Source organism: Cebus imitator, unplaced genomic scaffold (assembly GCF_001604975.1).
Source record: "Cebus imitator isolate Cc_AM_T3 unplaced genomic scaffold, Cebus_imitator-1.0 Scaffold62, whole genome shotgun sequence".
Taxonomy (NCBI): domain Eukaryota; kingdom Metazoa; phylum Chordata; class Mammalia; order Primates; family Cebidae; genus Cebus; species Cebus imitator.
In genome coordinates this window covers 7,980,346-8,002,646 of record NW_016107377.1, presented here as the reverse complement: position 1 = coordinate 8,002,646, position 22,301 = coordinate 7,980,346, and the positions used below count along the sequence as shown (strand labels likewise).

The 22,301-nt window shown below is 35.4% G+C and overlaps 1 protein-coding gene across 2 annotated transcripts in view; it reads right to left on the bottom strand.

Moving 5' to 3' along the window:
- Positions 1-22,301, bottom strand: part of LOC108305413 (UDP-glucose:glycoprotein glucosyltransferase 2) — a 172,952-nt gene that overhangs the window by 117,825 nt on the left and 32,826 nt on the right. For both annotated transcript variants that reach the window (XM_017530058.2, XM_017530059.2), the window contains exons 5-6: positions 15,151-15,325; positions 170-266 (exon numbers count right to left, since the gene is read on the bottom strand). In XM_017530058.2, coding sequence (XP_017385547.1) covers positions 170-266; positions 15,151-15,325 — 272 coding nt within the window. The remainder of the gene's footprint in view (positions 1-169; positions 267-15,150; positions 15,326-22,301) is intronic.

Sequence of the window (22,301 nt, the reverse complement as noted above, 5' to 3'; positions counted from 1 at the left end):
AAAAAAAAAAAAAAAAAATTTAATTCCAAATTAAGTAAGAACATGTCCACCCCATCTCTAGCCTCAGATGAACATATGCAGGATTATACTCATTAAATTTTTTAAAAACCAAAGTATGTAAAAGACTCCAACTTTTCATTCTACTCAAGTACTGAGACAGAAAACTTACTTTTAACTTGGGTATCATCCAATGCTTTGTATTCTGTACTCTTAATTGCTAGCTCCACACCATACCCAGATAAGTACATTTTCCGTGAGCTTGGTTTCTGTTCAAACATATTTGTTTTATAAAAAGAGAAAATACTTAGTCAAACATCTTGTTTTAAAGTCAGTACCATGATGTATTTGGACATAAGGGTAAATGACTAATATTGAAGGCTTTTAATCACTGTGAAATATCTGGGGGGTGTTTACACACTCTCTCTAGTCTATCAAGGAATCAGAATTTGGTTAATGACTATTTTGTAAAATCTTTGTCATGACTACTGCTTTATTTTTCTTGAATTTTACAATTAAAATGAAAAATATCTGATCTTTTTCTGTCATACCATGAACAGAGGATCCAATACAGTCAAGTTTCAACAAAACTGGTCTCCTTTTTGGGGACCCCCCAAAAAATTTGCTAAACCAAAAATGCTATTCACTTGCTGGTTGTCTAGACGCAGGACAACTACAGTATTGCCAAAAGCAAATACTGGAAAGTAGTGGCAAAGAAGACAAAAAAAATAGTCAGTGCTGTGAAATACCTGATTAGAGTTTTATTTCTCAATGATTAAAATATACCAAATGCCACAAATTAATATCTGTTCTTGCAATAAGGGGGTACAGTTGACTAAAACAGAGTTGTCCAAAACGTTTATGATCAGAATTTTAGTATCTTTAATTTTGTTCTATAAAAGGCAAATATTAAATGTACTCCTAGAGATTACCTCATCAAGCAAGAGAAGTCACCATATTTTATTCAAAAGGAAGCGACCTGTATGAATACACATAATAGTTTTATGTTTTGTTTTGGGTTTTTTTTGAGACAGAGTCTCACTCTGTTGCCCAGGCTGCAGTGCAGTGGCATGATCTTGGCTCACTGGAACCTCTGCCTCCCAGGTTCAAGCAATTCTCCTGTCTCAGCCTCCTGAATAGCTGGGATTACAGGTGTGTGCCACCACGCCCAGCTAATTTTTGTATTTTTAGTAGAGACGGCTTTCAACATGTTGGTCAGGCTGGTCTCGAACTCCTGACCTTGTGATCCACCTGCCTTGGCCTCCCAAGTGCTGGGATTACAGGCGTGAGTCACCACGCCTGGCCAATATAATAATTTCAAAGATGTTCCAGCTTCCTGGCTAAAATTCTTGTTGGTTGTACTGCAGCCATTATCATTTGGTATATCTCAAGGGGTTAGAAAATCACTTTAATCTAGGGCTCAGCAAACTCCCTGGAAGATGCTATGTGTCTTTGCTTAATTCAGGTTTGCACAGGGGCAGTTGTGCATGATGGAGGATAAGGTACAAATTGGAGGAAAGGAGAACTTTCGTTGTGCATTATTCTTTGTATTCTCGTCTTTCCTCCCTAAACTTTCTACCAAGAGCTGTAATGATATGCATATGGCCAGAGTGACTGTTCTTTTGGCCTGTTCTATTTCTAAATAAAAACATGTAAAAATTAGCTTCAGATTTGCAGACAAGTAAACATTGCTACCCACACTAAAATTTAATTTGCTTATTTCTCAGGCCCACATTATATATGAAAGACAGCATGTAGAAACTGGGTTATTCATAACTATAGTAATCTGACAATGTTGAAAATTTTTAAGAGTTTTCTATTTCATAAAAGCTCAATTTAAAACTACACTTTGCATATCTATTCAAAAGACCAATCAGTTGGTGGCTAAGTAAATTGAAACTATAAGGCCGCATATCTTGTTACAGTTCATAAAAGAAATGTAATTTTGCATAACCAATTTACATTATCAGTTCTGGAAAGGTATTAGCTCTTCAGTAATAAAAATGTTTCTTAAATTCATATTTACTTTCCTCTTTTGAAAATGTATTGATATAAAATTTTAATTGTAGTTTAGTAAGTTTGGATTTGCAGACCAAACTACCAAATCAACAGGTTAAAAAAAAAAACAAAACTTTCGTTTTTCTACTTCTTCTTTCCCCTACAAAAAGGCATATGTTAAAAATGTAACATAAATACTTCTATTTTTATGAGAATTACATATTGACTAGATTTACATTATATTTTGAACATACAAGATGCCATTCATTAAATATAAGGCTATAATTTGATATTACTAAATGCCCAGATAGCTAATATGATTTCACACAAGCATACTTAATGGTCACTGTCTCTAAAGAATAACTTGAGACAGATTCTCAATAGATAGGCATAGCTCCTCAGGGGGATGTTAGAATCACTTGGGAGAACATTTAAAAAAGACAAACACATGCAATTAACACCAACAAGAGTTTAAACTGCACATGTTTACTTATACATAGATTATCTCCCACCTTGTCACCTGAGACAGCAAGTTCAACCTCTGCTCTTCCATTTCCTCCTCAGCCTACTCAATATGACTACGAGGATAAAGATCTTTATGATGACCCACTTCTATTTAATGAAAATAGATTTTCTCTTCCTTATGACTTTCTTAATAACATTACTTATCTAGCTCACTTTATTGTAATTACAGAATATAATACATGTGTCATAAAAAATATGTGTTAATTGACTGTGTTATCAGTAAGGCATTCAGTCAAAAGGCTATTTGTACTTAAGTTCTGGTAGAGTCAAAACTTACATGTGGATTTTTTTAACAACGTGCGGGGTCACTCTGTCTAACCCACACGTTTAAGGGTAAACTGTACTTGTATCTCCCACTCCCATTCCTATTCTCATTTGCCTCTCATCTCTGCCTTACCTGACAGAGAATCATAGTCTTAAGGTACTACTGCTATTGATGGGAATGTATCCATCCTTTTAGCAAACTAGTTGGGAAAAATTGAGAATTACTGGTATAAGAGAATTAGACAACATAAAATGTTTTGAGTGCACACTCCAGACCCATGACTCTCTATCCTCTTTTATATTTAGTTTTTCTGAAAACACTTTCATCACATCTAACAGAAATCTGTTATGTTACATCTCTTGCCACTAAAATTGAAGTTCTCTGAGAATAAGGAATGTTTCTCTCTTATTCAGTGCTACATGAACAATGCTTGGCACAGAGGCATTCAAATATTTATGGAATTAATGACATAAATATGTAATCATTTACAAATTTTACATACACCCACAATTTCTCTTTATATTGCACTTTACAGATAATCTTTATGTAGATTATGCAAATATCTGTATGCCAACACACTCAAGAATATTTAAGGTTTTCCACTTCTGCTAAATAGCAATAACCCACTCAAAATTATGCAATGAACAATTAAAACTGAGAATGTAAAGAACACTTGGGAAAAAATACATTTTATATGATGTTATTGTAGGGCAAGTCCCTGAAAGATCTTGGCAACCCAACTCTTCCTCATTTTCTCACTTGTAATTCTCAGAATACTGTAGAATGATGTGCTGGAAATGCCAGAAATATGAAGAAATTGGCCAGTAAAGCCAAGCTTTGCTTTAAAGCCAATGCTTTAGCACAGCTCATCAAGTTGCTCCAAGGAATAAAATCCAGGGCAGAGCAGGCCTTCAGGGTTCCTCAGCTGTGGTGCAGCATGAAGGACATGCACGTGAGACTCCATCCATCCTGGGCAGCTATCCTAAGCATTGGCAGATCAGTTTGGCATGAATCCTTAGGTGTCTATTGTCCCTTGCTGCATATCTGTGAGTAATAAAGTGCTTTGCTAAACTTGCATGAGTTTTATGTCTCACCAGACTCATGCCAGTGAACTGATACTGGTACACAGTATTGGCAAGGAGTTCACAGTCCTCCCCTGGGATTGATACCAGTGCAAAGGAACCTTGCATCATAAATTATCAAATATATGAAACAAAATTAAGATACTGAAATAAGCTACTTATCTTCTATCACCAGTACTAAGCACAGTGCCCAACTTACAGGCATTTATGGAAGATCATTATAAAGGCCATAAATTAATAACTCCTTTCCATGTGAAGTCTCCTTTGCAAGGTGATCTTGCCACTTCTTACCAAGAAATTGAGTCTATTTCTCCATTCTTTTGAATCTGGCTGGCTTGTGACTTGCTTTGATTAATATAAGGTGGCAGAAGTATCACTGTATGAGTTCTTGGGCATAGGGCTTAATAGGTATTGCAAATTCTGTTCTTTTCATTTTGGGACCCTAAGCCATCACGATGTGAAGAGTCATAATCTATTGGAAGATGAAAGGCCATGTGGAAAAGACCAAGAAACTCCAGCTATCACACCTGAACTGTACACAGATCTGTCAGAATAACTCAAATCCCCAAACTCTAATCTAGTACTGAATGACCCCCACTTCATGAACAAGACAAGCAGAAAAACTGTCCCGACTGTCAAACTACAGAATAAACAGAGACAGTAAGTCAATATTGCCTTAACCCACTACATTTTGAACAAATTTGGTACAAAACAATTCAGACACAGACACAGCAACTAATAAATATGCATGGAGGAAAGAAGGAAGAGATGACAGATTCCCCTCAAAAACTTCTAATTCAAAGGATACCTAATTTCCTCATAAATACTGGCAACTTACAGTTTTTCATCCTTCTACAATCATATATTACTGCTTTGAGAAGTTACAAGGTAGCTTCAATCAGCACTAAGAAACTTAAATTTTGTATTCCCAATGCAAGCAGCAAAGCTACGGAACCACAGCAACTCTAGGGAAAAAACAAATTTATTTTTTAATTTTTAATTATTATGGATACAGAAAGATTGCACATATTTACGGGGTATATGTTATAATTTGATAGAAACATACAAAACGTAATGATCAAATCAGGGTACTTGGGATATCTATTACCTCAAACATTTTATCTTTCTTTGTGTTAGGAACATATCAATTTTTGAACTCATGGATGGTTAATGGGTATAAAAATGCAGTTAGGAAGAATAGGCTCTAGTGTTCAGCAGCACAATAGAGTATAGTTAATAATTTATTGTATATTTCAAAACAAGGAAAAATAATTTTATAAGCATTATATCCTTATTAAAGAGCCACCTAGTTATGACCTCCTCTCTCTTGGAACAAGAATGTCTCATCTTTCTCCTTCTTCAGTGGACAGATATCAGAGGGTCTCAGAATCATATGCTATATATTCCCAACCAATATGCCAGATCTACTGAAGGAAGATCTCTAGGAGTGACAGTACTTTATTATTTAAAAGAACATTCTGATTGGTGCTGGGTAGAGAATGAGGCTGATAATGGAAAACAAAAGAAACTCCAACTTTATTTTTAAAGTTTTAGTAATTAAAAAATAAAATGGAAGAAAAAATAAAATGTTAACTGTCAATTCTGGGTAGTATATACAAAATGTTTACTATTTTTAAGCTTTTTGTACTAGAAAATTTTCTGAAGAAAAAAATAAAGCAGATGGACTGAGAATGATAAAAGAAGAAAAAGGCACCTGTGGGAGGGTGAACATTAGAATACCTGGGACAGATATCACCAAAGGCTAGTGAAACTGGTAAAGATATTTAGCCACAAATCTATAGTTTGCTAAAGGCTAAATGTGGGCTAATGTGAGAGTGTGAAGCTCTTGGTAGCTCCAGACATAGCAATGCGGAAACTCTCTTGCACAGGTAAGACTGGGGAAAGTCCTGAGAAAGCTTCCACTCTAATGCTAACAGGGAGAGAAGAAAGAAAATCACTGCTGAAATCCACTTCAGATCTATCTCCCCTACAGAACCAAGGCCTTAATCTTAAGAAGCAAGGGCAACAAAATTGTAGCTATATAGTGCACGGACGGAAGTCCACTGAAGATGGGAGAAATGGAATAGATGAAAGCCCTAGCCTGAAGGAGGGGCAGGAATACCTACCCGCCAGGCCCAACATTCTGAGAGAGGATCAGGAATGTTGAGGCCCAAATTCACAGTCTGCCTAGAAAGGAAACTTAATTAGAACATAGAGAATATCTTCTTCCTTACTTGCTCCCTCACCTCTACCTCAAGGCCAATCTAACAAGAGTTGAATAAAGATAACACTGAAATACAAGTGGGAAAGCTGTTAGAAAGACATTCTCTCTGGGGAGCTGTGCAAAAGGAAGATCCAAATCTAAATGGGGAGACCTAAAGCCAAGTGGACTGCAAACGTGAAACCCAACCCAACTCCTGGCCAGAACAGCTCAATCCTGCATACATGAAAGACATGGCCTACACTAAAGGTAGGGTCAAGGCTCCTACTTAAAATGTTCAGCTTTCAACAACAACAACAAAAGTCACAAGATGTCCAAAAGGTCAAGGGGAAAAAAGTCTGAAGAGACAAATTAATCACCGATTTCAAAATCAGAAGTAAAAAAGAAGTTGGAACTTGCAGGAGAGAATTTAAAATAACGATTAACATGTTAAATACTCTAATGAAAAAAGTAGAACATATGTATGATCAGAGAGGCAAATTCAATACACATATTAAAAACTGTAAGAAGCCAAATGGCAATGATAGAAATTAAAAGCACAGTAACAGAAATGAAGAAGGTCTTCAACAGAGTCACTAGTAAACCTGACATAGTCAAAGAAAGAATTGTTAACTACAAGGCACGTCAACAGAAATTATTCAAATTGAATTTAAGAAGAAAAAGTAATGAAGAAAGGAAGGAAAAAATCCAAAAAGCAAACAACAACAAGAACTCAGGAGCTGTGGGAAAGTACCACATGTTCTAGTACAGACATAATCAGAATTCCAAAAGGAGGAAAAGAAGAGAGTGGAAATGGGAGTGGCAGTGATCAGGGAAAAACAGTCAAGAATTTTCCAAAATTAGTGAAAGACATCCACTTACACATTCAAAAATCTCAGAGAATATCAATCAGAATACCTACAAATCTTATATTCAAATTCCTGAAACCAAAGGCAAAGAGAACATATAGACAGGTAGAGAAAGACACATTACAGAGAAATAAAGCACAAATAAGAGTCAACAGAAACAGACAATAAGGTAACAGACTGTTAAACCAACAATATCAAATCACTTCAAATATGAATGTCCTAACTCATGGGTTAATAGTACAGATTGTCAGATTAGATTTAAAAAGCAAGATCTAATTATATGCCTATAAAATCCCACTTACATATAAAGATATAAATAAGTTAATAGTTAAAGAAAACAAAACAGATAAAAAGGTATCATGCAAACATTAACCAAAACAAGGTGGAATAGATTTATTAATAGCAGACAAAATAGACTTCAGAACAGAAAATATCAGAGACAAAATGTTAAATTAGGCTGGGTATGGTGGCTCATGCCAGTAATCCCCACACTTTGGGAGGCTGAGGTGAAAGGATTGAAGCCAGGAGTTGAGAACAGCCAGGACAACACAGCAAGACCTTGTCTCTACAAAAATTTAAAAGCTGGGTACCTGTGGTCCTAGCTGCTTGCGAGGCTAAGGTGGGAGGATCACTTGAGCCCAAGAGTTCAAGGGAGCAGTAAACTATGATTGCACCACTGTACTCCACTCAGGGCAATGGAGAGAGAGCCCTCTCAAAAAAAGAGGTAAATTACATACGATACTAATATGTAAACATTAATCACAATACTTCAAAACACAGACAAAACTGACAGATCTAAAAGAAACATAGGCAAATCTCCATTCATAGCTGGAGATATTAGTATTCCTCTTACGGAAACTGATAGAACAAATAGGCAGAAAGTCAGTAAGAATACAGATAATCTACGAGCCAACATTATCTAATTAATGTTTAGAAAACATTCTACCCAACGAAAGAATACTCATTCCTTTCAAGTGAATATGGAACATTCACAAAAATAAATCATATTCTAAGCCATAAAACCTTCACAATTTTTTAAAAATTATACAAATTATAATCTCAAACCATAGCAAAAGTAAACTAGAAATCAATAACAATAACAACAACAACAAAAAGTGGAATGTCACCAAATATTTGTAAGTAACACTTCTAAATAACCCAAGGATCTCAGTCCACAGGTTCCAAAATGACAGTAAAAACAAGTTGGCTTCACTCCCCATCATAGAAAATAAAAAACAAATATACAGTGGCAAGACAGTCCAATATACCAGAACTCAAATATGAGTATGAGACAGTTTCTGGAGCTTTTCCAGAGAAGGTGAGGAAACTCTGAGCAGACAGTAAGAAAACTGGACTTCCATATCTATGATGCTTCTCCCCGCAACCTACCCAGCACAACTACATGAAAAATTTCCCTCTTAGGTTTCTACACTAGAAAAAATGAGATTCAGGTGAACATCAGCTTCCCCACTATCATGGAGATCTCTCTGCAAGGAGACCTGACCCTGCCTCAACCCACAGGAAGCATCATTCGTGTCTAAAGGGAGAAATATGCCTGAGGACAGACAAAGCGGAAAGGCAGGATTGCTATACCCAGTTTTGGAAACTCTAACTCTCTGCTCTATAACTTGAAGAAAAGAGAACACCTCCAAATTCATTCTAGGAGGCATTACCCTGATATCAAAACAAGACAAGAACACAGCACAAAAAGAAAACTATATGTCAATATCACCAATAAACACAGATGTAAAAATCCTCAACATATTAACAAACTGAATTCAGCAACACCTTAAAAAGGTTGTGCACCATGATCAAGTGAGATTCATCCCAGGGATACAGGATAGTTCAACATACACAAATCAATAAATGTAATACACCATATTAACAGTACCAAGAACACAAAAACAACATGATAATTTGAATATGTGCTGAAAAGGCCTTTGATAAAATTCAACATCTCTTTCTGACAAAACCCCTCAACAAACTAGGTATAGAAGGAATGTACCTCAAAATAATTATGGCTATATGTGACAAATCCACAGCTAATATTATACGGAAACAGGAAATAATTGAAATCCATTTCTCTAAAATCTGGAACAAGACAAGAATGTTCCCTTTCACTATTTTTATTCAACATAATACTAGAAGCCTTAGCCAGAGTAATAAGGCAAGATAAATAAATAAACGGCATCCAAATTGGAAAAAGAAGAATTCAAATTAGCCGTGTTTGCAAACAATATTATCTTATATTAGAAAAACCTAAAGATTCTCCCCAAAAAACTGTTTGAACTAATAAATGAATTCAGCAGAATTGCAAGATATACAAAATTCAGTAGTATTTATATACACCAACAGCAAACAACATTCTGAAAATGTGACAATAGTTACAAATAATATAAAATACCTAGGAATTAATTTAACCAAAGAAGTGAAAGATCTATATTAACACAAAGAAACAATAGTTAATAGTTACAAATAACATAAAATAGGAAATTAATTTAATCAAAGAAGTGAAAGATCTATATTAATACAAAAAAAAAAAATAACTGCAGCACTGATGAAGGGAATTGAAGAGAACACCAAAAAATGGAAAGATATTCCACGTTCATGGATTGGAAGAATTCATATTCAGACAAGGCACCAACAGAACGGAACAGAGAATCCAGATATAAAGCTATACATTTAGAACCAACTCATTTTCGACAAACATGCCAAGATCAAACGCTGGGGAAAGGACAGTCTTTTCAATATTAAAACTGAACAACCATAATGCATAAGAATGAAACTAACTAGACCACTATCTCTCACCATATACAAAAATCAAATCAAAATGAATTAAAGACTTAAATATAAGACCCAAAACAATGAAATGACTAGAGAAAAATATTGGAGAAATGCTCCAGGACATTGGTCTGGGCAAAATTTTTTTGTGTGAGGCTTCAAAAGCACAGGCAACAAAAGTAAAAATAGATAAATGAAGTTAACGTCAAGCTAAAAAGCTTCTACACAGCAAAGGAAACAACACAGTGAAGAGTCAATCCACAGAATGGGAGAATATACCTGACAAACGCCCATCTGACAAGGAATTAATAACCAGAATATGTAAGGAACTTAAACATGTCCTTTATTACCACTTCTATTCAACACAGTATTGAAAGTCCTGACCAGAGCAATCAGGCAAGAGAAAGAAATAAAAGGCATCCAAATAGGAAAAGAGGAAATAAACTACGCCTATTTGCAGACATGATTCTGTATCTAGAAAATCCCACAGTGTCTGCCCAAAAGCTCCTTGATCTGATAAACAACTTAAGCAAAGTTTCAGGATACAAAATCAATGTACAAAAATCATTAGCATTTTTATACAGCAACAACATCCAAACTGGCAAGCCAAATCAGGAATGTAATGCCATTAACAATTGCCAAAAAAAGAATAAGACACTTATTTTTTTAATTGCATTTTAGGTTTGGGGTACATGTGAAGAACATGTAAGATTGCTGCATAGGTAGACACATGGCAGTGTGGTCTGCTGCTTTCCTCCCCATCACCTATATCTGGCATTTCTCCCCATGTTACCCCTCCCCAACTCCCCATTCCCCACTGTCCCTCCCCTATTTTCCCCCCACAGACCCCAGAGTGTGTGATGCTCCCCTCCCTGTGTCCATGTGTTCTCACTGTTCAACACCCACCTATGAATGAGAACCTGCAGTGTTTGATTTTCTGTTCTTGCATCAGTTTGCTGAGAATGATGGTTTCCAGGTTCATCCATGTCCCTACAAAGGACATGAACTCAACGTTTTTTATGGCTGCATAGTATTCCATGGTGTATATGTGCCACGTTTTCCCTGTCCAGTCTATCAGACACTTATGACTACAACTAAACAGAGAGGTTAGTCTCTACAATAAGAATTAGTAATACAAAATACTGTTCAAGGAAATCAGATGACACAAAAAAATGGAAAAACATTCCAGGCTCATGGGTTAGAAGAATCAATATCATTAAAATAGCCATACTGTCAAAACAATTTACAGATTCAAGACTATACCTATCAAACTACCAATGACATTCTTCACAAAATTAGAGAAAGCTAAATTAAATTTCATATGGAACACAATAAGAGCCCAAATAGTCAAGGCGATCCTAAGCAAAAGGAACAAAGCTGAAGGTTACAATAACCAAAACAGCATGGTACTGGCATAAAAACAGACATACAGAGCAATGTAACAGAATAGAGAGCCCAGAAATAATGCCACATACCTGCAACCATCTGATCTTTGACAAAGCTGACAAAAGCAAACAATGGGGAAAGGACTCCCTATTCAATAAATGGTGCTAGGATAAATGGCTAGTCATATGCAGAAAATTGAAACTGGACAACTTCATTATGCCACATAAAAAAAATCAACTCAAAATGGATTAAAGACTCAAATGTAAAGCTTAAAACCATAAAAACCCTCAGAAGATAACCTAGGAAATACCATTCTGGACATGGGCCCTGGCAAAGATTTCATGATAAAGATACCAACTTTTGTTTTCAACAAAAATAAAAATTGAAAATGGGACCTAATTAAACTAAAGAACTTCTGCACAGCAAAAGAAATTATCAATAGAGTAAACAGGCAACCTACAGAATGGGAGAAAATATTTGTAAATTATGCATCTGACAAAGGTCTAATATCCAGAATCTACAAGGAAGTTAAATTTATAAGCAAAAAATAAACAGCCCCATTAAAAAGTGTGCAAAGGACATGAACACTTTTCAAAAGAAGACATACGATATGGTCAAAAAGCATATAAAAATATGCCCAACAGTACTAATCATTAGAGCAATGCAAATCAAAACCACAATGAGATACCATCTCACATCAGTCAAAATGGCTACTATTAAAAAGTAAAAAAGTAACCAATTCTGGTAAGGTTACAGAAAATAGTGAATCCATATACACTGCCAATGGTACTGTAAACTAGTTTATTTAAAGGAGTGTGGGAATTCCTCAAAGAACCTGAAACAGAACTACCATTTGACCCATTAATCCCATTACTCGTTATATACCCAAAAGAATATAAATTGCTCTACCATAAAGACACATGCATGCACTTTTCACAGGGCAAAGATATGGAAATCAACCTGAACGCCCATCAACAGTAAACTGGATAAAGAAAATGTGGTATACATACACCATGAAATGCTACACAGAGCATGCCAGGCTTAATTCCTAGGTGAAGGGTTGATAGGTGGAGCAAACCACCATGGCACACATTTACCTATGTAACAAACCTGCACATCTTGCACATGTACACCAGAACTTAAAAAAAAAAAAAAAAAAAACCTGCCTCTAATATAATAGTTAATAGTATAAGACCAAATGCTTTCCCCCCAAATGAGGAAAAAGGCAAGGATATCTTCCTTCACCACTCCCCATTCAACATTAACTGGAAGTCCTAATCATTAAGATAAGGCTAAAAAAAATAAATAGCATATAAATTGAAAAAGAAGAAAAACACTGATGAAGGAAATCAAAGAATATTTAAATAAACCAAGATATATAATTGTCATCAATTGGAAGACTGAATATTTTTAAGATGTTCTCTCACAAATTTGATTTATATATTTAATGTAATCTCAATCAAAATGACAGCAAGATTTTTTGTAGATATAGACAAGCTGATTTTAAAGTTCACAAGAAGAGACAAAGGAATTAGATTAGCTGAAACAATTCTGAAAAAGAATAACAAAGTTGGAAGACTAATACAATCTGATCTCAAGGCTATAAAGCTAGAGTAATCAAGCAGTGTGATATTGATGTGAGGACAGACAGGCAGATCACTGGCACAGAAAAGCAAAGCCAGAAATAGACTCACACAAATAGAGTCATTTATATTTTACAAGCAGATAAAGGAAATTCAATGGAGAAGGATAGTTGTTTAAACAAATGTTAAAACAACTGGACATCCATATGCAGAAAGATAAATCTCAACATATAGCTCACAAGTTGCACAAACCTTAAGTCCAATGGATCATAAACCTAAGTGTAAACAATAAAACTATAAAATTCCTAGAATAAAATCTTCATGACCTTGAGATTGGTGATGAGTTTTTAGATAGAATACCAAAAATATAATTCATAAACAACAGCAACAAAAATGATGAACTGGACCTAAAAACTCTTCCTCTGCAAAACACATTAAGATAATGAATGACAAGATGATTAACAAACTGGCAGAATCTGTTTATAAATCATGTATCTCATAAATGACTTATATCTAGAACATATAAAGAACTCTGAAAATTCAACAAAAAGGTTCACCAAAAACAAACTTATGAAGTTATTCAACTTCATTAGTCACTAGAGAAAGGCAAATTAAAATGACAATGAGATACCACTGTGTAACTAGAACAACTATAATTAAAAAAACTGACATTCAAATGGTGGTTAGAACTTAGAGCAGCGAAATTATCTTTCATGGCTAAGAGGAATGAAAAATTGTACAGCCACTTTGGGAGACAGTTTAGTATAGTTTATTATGAAGTTAAACACTGACTTACCATACAACTCAGCGATAGAACTTCTAGGCATTTATCCAAGTGAATTGAAAACATATGTTCCTACAAGAATTTGTATGTGAATGTGATGGTACTAAGGTGACTGACGGATGACTCTGTGTGATTGTTGAAACCCAACATTGTACATCACAGATGATACTTTTCAAAAAGACATCTGACTAGATTGTGAACTAAAAATATGTACACAGAAGGCAAAGCTCAATATATATGAATAAAAAGTCTGTTCAAAATTAATCAGAAAAGTCCAATTCACTCCCATACAAAATCCCAACAACATGTTTCATGGAACCTGGCCAACTGCTTCTAAAATTAATATGTTTACATATCATGCAAGAATAGCCAAGTTATTTAGAAAAACAAAAACTAAGAAGCAGAGCTATACTAGCAGATATCAGAATATATTTTAAAGCTGCAGCAATTCAAATGATGTTATATTTGTGTAGAATAGACATATATATATATTACTGCAACAGAATGGAAAGTCTAAAAACACATACATGTCTATATGAAAAATTGGCATATGATGGAGTAGAATACAGACTTGACTGTTCAATGAGGTATGTGAAGATCAATGATTTCCCATATGGAAAAAACAGAATTACATCTCTACCCCATAGTATATTCAAATAAATTCCAGATGGATTAAAAACCAAAACATAAAAAATACAACTTTGGCTCTTACAAGAAAATGTGTTTATGACATCATAAAGAATATCATTAAGGTAAAGTTGAATAAATCTGACTACATCACAATATTTGTAAACAGGTGTCATAAACAATTTTTTAAAAATACCAAAAGTTCAGAAATGCACTAGAAGATGTTGCAAAATATAGAAGAAAAGATTGGTATTCAAAATATATTAAAAACACCTATAAACCAATGAGAAAAAAGAATCCAATATAAAAATAGGCAAAGGCTATGGGCAGGAAATTTACAAATACAATGTAATGTTTTAATTACATTAAATATTAATATATAAATCTTAATAATTTGGGAAATGCAAATTAGAACACTCCATGTTGGGAAGACAGCAGTAACAAAGCAAAGTCCTTCCTTTAATGGCCATTGTATTCATATGTGTGTATGTGTATGTGTGTGTGTGTATGTGTGCTGAAAGTGTTGAACAGATAAACGAGATATAGTAATAAGTGCTATGAAATCATTAAAACAGAAAAATGTGATAGTGTGATAGCAACGGGAGGCTAGAGGAATGAGGAACGAACAATACAGCATATTTGAACAGAAATCTGAATGAAAAAGTATTCAGCTCTCAAAAGACAAAGTTAAGAGTATTCCAACACCACGCTTAGCACTTTGACCTAATAATGTATATATTATCAGCATGTTGAGTAAATCAGATTTCTTTATTGAGAATTCTTACCAAATATTATACACATTATTGAAGTATGTTTTTGTTTTTTTATCCAAGTTTTAAATCTGTGCCAGAAAAAGGCAAAGAATTATAGACATAATACTCCCAGAACAGACAGAATCCCAATATATTTTTCCATATTAAATTCACATTTGTTAAGTTAAAAAAAGTCAGACAACTATTCTGGCGAAAATTAGTATTTAAATCTAGTAAGAAAATTATTACAGTAATTGTTTTTTCTGCAGCCAAAAGTAACCTTGGAAAAACAAGCACATACCTGAATATAATGGCGAAGAACATACAGAATTTCCCCATTTTGAGCTTTTTCAGACAATACTTTGTGAAATGCACTAAATGCTCTAGTACCCATTTCGGCATAGAGAATCACCACTGGTAAGTTCTCTTTGTTTGTAGGAAATTTATGATCTCCTTTAAACAGATAAGGTCTAGTCCTAAGATGAAAAAAAAACACAAAGTTTTGAAAGAATTGAAAGTCAATGGCATCTCAATTCTGTATAATTGCTGGTTATTAAACAATTCATAATATACATAATCATTAAAAATGAATTTAAATTTCCTCTGATGACTTTGTATATATAACTTGAACTAAATGACAGAAAAGAAAGAAAAGAATTTGGTTAACCCAAATCTAATATTAAAAATACTTTATTTCCCAACAAAGTTTGTTATCTTTAAACAATAACATATAATGGCAACATAATTTTCAGTGAAATAACATTTATATTTTATTCAATTAGAAGGATATAATTTTTCATTACAGCTCATATTTCATAAAAACAAGGTACAAATATTTAAGGAACAAAACAAAGGTACTACCTTATTCAAAGATTATCAGTACTTAGTATGAACAAGTACCCATCAAATCCCCAAGTATGAGCAAAGAAACCAGGACTCTTATCAGAAACAGACTTTAACTGACTTCTTATTTGCCAAGCACCGTGCTAGGTTCTTTACACTTATTAAATTCTATGTCACAAGAAAAATTGGATAACTACAATCATTGAAACTTTTAAGTTTCAGATAAGTTAACTACTTAGGAAAAGATCAAATGGAAAGCTAGAATTTCAACTCATGTTTATGGAATTCCAAAGCCCGTATGTTTTCGCAATTTATACAGGTAGAAAGCAAACCAGGAGGTAATGAAGTTCAGAGAAACAAAGATGTTGAGAAATAACCTTTTATTTTAAGAATTCTGATCTCTACAATCATTTTGTCAATTACTACCTTTAGATAACAAATATTAAGGACAGAAGAAAAAAACGTATAACATTGCTACAGCATGATAGTAAAAAGACTGTGGGTTTTGAAATCAGGCAGAATTGGATTCAATTATAGCTTAACTACTTACTGACTCAACATAAGCTAAATCGAAATCATTCAAGCACTCAATCTTATTGACTAACAGAATAATTTGAGAGATTTCCACTAGTTATTTGGCTTACAGGTTGTGACATTACTCAACATTGATAAAGAAATGTGTTTATTAAAAGTCTGTAAAATTATATCATTCAAGCATCTTTACATTAGTTTACAGTTTGGCTTGTACAGTATGTATAACCTTCCACTTTTTAAACAGACTTTCATTCAAGTATTAAAATCTTCACACATTTATCCACTTTAATTTGATTACTGGTAATCAAGATGTGATTTTTAAAATACTACTGTCAATGTTTAGACAGCTGAAGCATAAAATAGAATCTTAGTCCCAAATAGAATTTCACTTCATTAATTCTGTGACAGATCAAGAGACATGAATCTGCAAAACAAGATACACTGAATTTTCTTTCTTCATAAGATGCTATTAATAAATGCTAAAAGAATACAAAATCATACTTCACATTTGAAAAGCGAAAAATGTTCTTAAATTGGATGAAACTCTATTAATATTATTCTTATAAATTTTAACTGAAACATTGGAACTCAAATGTCACTTTATAGGAGCTGGATTATCATTTTATAAAGCTGATTTTATCAAATCAGTATCACAGAAGTACATTTAGTAATTTATATACGGTATGTTACATTTTAATGTAAGTCTGAGAAATTCTTCCTTCCAAAAATTCACTTCTGTTTAAAACTGGAAAGACTGCCAATAAAACTATGCTAGTAGATAAATCTTGAGGTTGCATATAAAAGGAAAAATTAGAGGAAATGGAATAGACTTTACAGACACAAAGGTAAGGACTCTCTACCATTTATTCTGAGACTGTGATAGAGAGCACCTTCCTTCCTTTACTTATGGACAAACAACTTTGCTTTTATGATTAATTCAGGAACTGCTTGGATATATTATACGTAGGAAACATACCTATAGAGGATGGCTGAATAAGGGAGAAACAATCTTTAAAAATTAAATAATTATATTTAAAAGTAGCACTTTTCATTTATTGAACTAAGGTGTTAAAGATAATTAATACAAATTAACATTGGTAAACATTTTAGAAGTAGAGTGTAAAACTTCAGCTTTCTGAAGACGATTTTAGAGTATACATTTTAAATGTATACATGTACTTACCAAGAGATTTTAATTCTAGAAATTTAAGAAAATAACTGTACAAAGATATATGTATAAGGAAGTTCAATTAGATATCGTTTATAACAGAAGAAAGTTATAAACTACCTATATATCCACAAGGAATGGGATAATCAAACATACTTGTTCATTTCATTATGGCATCATTCACTCAATATTTTTCAGCATTACTATGTGGCAGGTGAACTTGTTGGACACTGGAGTAAAGGTCACCCTTGTTATGCCTTAGCAAATAACTTGGCTGCACTGTGTTTATGCCCTAGGGATCTGTGGAAGTTGGAACTTAAGAAGAGTGATGACTTAAGATATTTAGTGGAAGAAATTTCTAAGCAGCCAAGTGTGCAAGATGAGGCCTGGCTGCTTCTAATAACGTATGCTCAGATGTGGGAGCAAAGAAATGGCTTTAAATTGGAATTTATATTTAAGATATAAGTAGAATGTAAAAGTTTGAAAAATTTGCAGCCCCAGCCAGAAAAGAAGCATCCCATTTTCAGGGGAAGAACCTAAGTAGGCTGTTGGGCAACCACTTGCTAGAGAGATCTGCATGACTAAAAGGGAGCCAGGAGCTGAGAGCCAAGACAATTAAGAAAAGGCCTTGAAGGTATTTCAGAGATCTCAGAGATCCCCTGTTCATGCACTCTGAGGACTAAAAGGAAAGAACACTCAGTACCCTGTGCCATGCCAGGAGGCTGCTACTTGCAACCCAACTGCTCCAGTTCCGGCCTCAGCTCAAAGGGGTACAGGTACAGCTCAGGCCACAGCTCCAGAGGGCACGAGCCACCATTCCTGACACTTTATACATGGTCTGATGTCTGCAGATGCTCAGAAAGCAAGCATGAAGGATGTTTGGCGGCCTCCACCTAGATTTCAGAGGATGTATGGAAAAGCCTGGTGCCCAGGCAGAAGCCTGCCACACAGGAAGGGTCCCCACAGGATATTCTACTAGGGCAGTGCATAGAGGAAATGCGGGGTTGGAACCCCCACACAGAGTCCCCACCTGGATGCTGCCTAGTGGAGCTAGTAGAGGGAGGCTGCAACCCTCCAGATCCAAGGATGGTTGATTCACCAGCAGCTTACACCTTCTGCCTGGAAAACCCACAAGTACTCAACCCCAACCCATGACAGCAGCCACGTGGGTTGTATCCTGCGAAGTTAGAGGGCTGTAGCTGCCCAAGACATAGGGGCCCACCAGGATATGGGACATGGAGTCAAGGATTACATTACAGCTTTAAGATTTCCTGCCTGCCCTACTGTGTTTCAGACTTGCATGGGGCCTGTTACCCTTTTCTTTTGGCCAATTTCTCCCTTTGGTAACAAGAATGTTTACCCAATGCCTGTACTATCACTGTATTTTGGAAGGAAATAACTTGTTTTGATTTTACAGATTCACAGCAAATGAGTCTCAGATGACACTTAGGATATTGGACTTGATGTTGGAATGAGTTAAGATATGGAGTAGAAATTATTGTAATTTGCCACGTGAGAAGGACATGAGATTTGGGGGCCAGGAGTAGAATGATATGGTTTGGGTATTTGTCCCCTCCAAATCTCATGTTGAAATTCAATCCCCGGGGGGGGGGGGCCCTCACTCTCTTGATCCTGCTCTCATTATGTGATGTGCCTGTTCCAACTTCACGTTCCATCATGGCTGTAAGGTTCCTGACGCTCTCACCAGAAGCCAAGGAGAGGGTGCCATGCTTGTATAGCTTGAAGAACCATGAACCAACTAAACCTCTTTTATTTATAAATTATCCAGCCTCAGGTATTTCTTTATAGTAATGCAAAAACAGCCTAACATATAAAATTGGCACATACCAGTAATTTTATTTACATGTAAGAATACAAAATTTAATGGGAGAAGGATCTAAGATATCCTTAGAATACATCTGAAGTACAACCCATGTTGATTTTTTAAAAAAGAATATATCTGTATATGAATATATGGATTAAAAAAGAATACACACTAAACTGTTAGCAGAATTATGGGCCATTTTCCCTTTCTACTTTGCATTTTTCTAAAGTATATGAATTCTTTTATAATGATCATATAGGATTTTTTTTAAAAAACTTTAAACATATAGCTTTCCATTTGGGACTAAAGTTTAAAGCAACAAAAAGGGGGGTCACATTGATTTTAAGTGCATTTGGAGAGCAGTCCCTGACCCTAAATTTTACAGTATCTCCAAAAATATTTACAAAGACACAGAATAAAAGAAAAATTCTTAATGAAGTTGCAAACTAATAATAACTTTATATCATAAATTAGAATTGAAGTCTACTAACTATAAAACCTATGCTGTTCTACTTAGAATCATAACTGACAGTCAACTTTACCACTTAAAACAAAAATGTACTAGTAAAAAAAGAAGAGTAAATTGATTCTTCATATCTTCCTAGTTCCTATTCCATAGTTCAAAAATCCATAGTCTGGATCTGCTCCAAAACTTTATGGACATAATATTAAAATGTGAGTGAAGGCCAAGCATGGTAGTTCCTATCTATAATCCCAGTAGTCTGGGAGGCTGAGACAGGCAGAGTGCTTGAGCTCAGGAGTTTGAGAACAGCCTGGGCAAAACAGCAAGACTCCATCTCTACAAAAAATACAAAAATTAGCTGAGCATGGTGGTTTGCACCTGTAGTCCTGTCTACTCGGAATGCTGAGGCAGAAGTATCCCTTGAGCCCAGGAAACGGAAGTTGCAGTAAGCCAAGACTGCATCACTGCACTCCAGCCTGGGCACTAGAGTGAGACCCTGTCTCAAAAAAAGTAAAACAAAATAAAATTTGAGTTATATATCTGGGGGAAAGTGACAGCAGTCATTACCATCCTAAATGAGTACAACTTTCTCCCAGCACTCCCTTTCCAACAACAACAACAAAAAAAAAAAACTACTATTAAGAAGAATTTTAAGAAATTGGGACAATGAAAATACCACACAGTAAAGAAAGGCAACTTTGATGACGTAAATATAATTGAAAAAAGAAAAACCCAGTGTTTAGCTCAACCACAGACAGAAGAAAATACATAAATGCAAAGGTACTAGTTAGAATAAAAAAACAAAGGAAATTTATCAGTCATTTCTTTAACAAAAGATAAAAATCTAATCTGGAAAAACTAAAAGAAAACGAAAACTAAAGAAAACCTAGGAAGGAGAAACATCTACAGAGAGGAAAAAAAATTTACATTACTATAAATACCTATATAAAAATATAAATAATATGCTTAAATAAAAACTAACCAATATTGATAACATGTCATAAACCCAAGAGTGTATGCCTAAGCTTCATTTAAAAAAAAAAAAAAGGTTTTTGTTTTTTTTCCTTTTTTGAGACACAGTCTGTCTCTGTCACCAGGCTGGAGTGCAGTGGCGTGATCTTGGCTCACTGCAACCTCTGCCTCCTAGGTGCAAGTGATTCTCCTGCATCACCCTCCCAAGTAGCTGGGACTACAGGTGCGCGCCACCATGCTCAACAATTTTTTTTTTCAGTAGAGATGCATTTCGCCATGGTCTTGATCTCCTGACTTCATGATCTGCCTGCCTTAGTCTCCCAAAGTCCTGGGATTACAGGTGTGAGCCACCACGCCCAGCCAAAAAAAAAAAAAAAAAGAAAAAAACGGAAAAAAAAAGGTTAACATTATCCTATGTACAGAAAGAGAGGGGGAGAAAGTTTCTGTCAGGTTGCAGAATTGTTTTACCCTACTTTTAAGCTAATAAGTTAGCTTTTTTACTGTTTCGTGGATTCTGGCAAAAGACAGAAGACTTCTGAGTCAGAAACAAAGAACTTGATTAATTGTGCACAGCAAGCAACATGAGCATTAGCATGTTTACATGGGTTCCCCATGGTCCCACATTCCATAGGGAGAAGATGGACCCGCAAGCATTTTACACAGGCAGTGGGTATGGATCGCACTTAAAGAACACTGAGTGTGGGAAACCCATCATTTAATAAAGAGCAGTAAATAGGGTGCCCTTTGTCCCAGGGGGAATATTAACTTACTCCTCAAAGTCACCCACTGAAAACACCCTGGGAAAAAGCCATGGCAAAGAGCAGTCAGGGCCTCACACAGTCTTGGCATGGTCAGCTTGTCTCTATTCAGACTTACCAGGGAACAGGCCTAGAATATGTGCATCTATAGGAGTAAGCCAGACCTTCAGATGGGCAACTGCAAATTACTTTGACAGTGTGCAAGCCTGAAAGAGTGGTATTTTTAATCTGCCCATCTGTAGTCTTCCAAGTGGCAGACCAAACAGGTAGACCACTGGCAATGGCACAAACATCAGTATAAATGATTACATTTCACCAAGGGCTCTGATTTTGTTCAGGGTGAGGATGACTCCCTTGAGTTCTGCCCACTGCACTGAGTATACTAACCACTTCAGCTTTTGGTTTTACAACGCTCATGCTTGGTGGAATGGTAGCAGAGGCAGCCCACAGATCCCACCAGCTGTTAACTTACCTAAACACGCCAGCACCCTGGCCCAGACATTTAGGGAAACGACTGTGAACCGAGGGCCCTTTTGAGCCAGTGACCTTACTTCAGGCAGTGAAATGGGCTATTCAGTTCATACCGCAAACAGTAGCTGCCACTTTTTCACATGTACCTGATATCATGCTAGGGCCAAGCAGCTGTGCTTTTGAATACATCATTTCCATTTGAGCAGAGAGGCTTACTGGGCCCTTTTTACCATGCTAGACACTGACTCCTAATGTCAAAATGTAAACGTCACATGGCTTCCATGGGTCAGGTGTTGAGTTTATAAAAGCTTAATAGCAGTTTAAGAACTGCGCATTTAAAAAGGAGTGTACTAAGTGGCTGAGTCAGGCAGGTGGCACTATTGTACTTGGAAACGGTCTCTCTGGGTAGTCCAGCAGC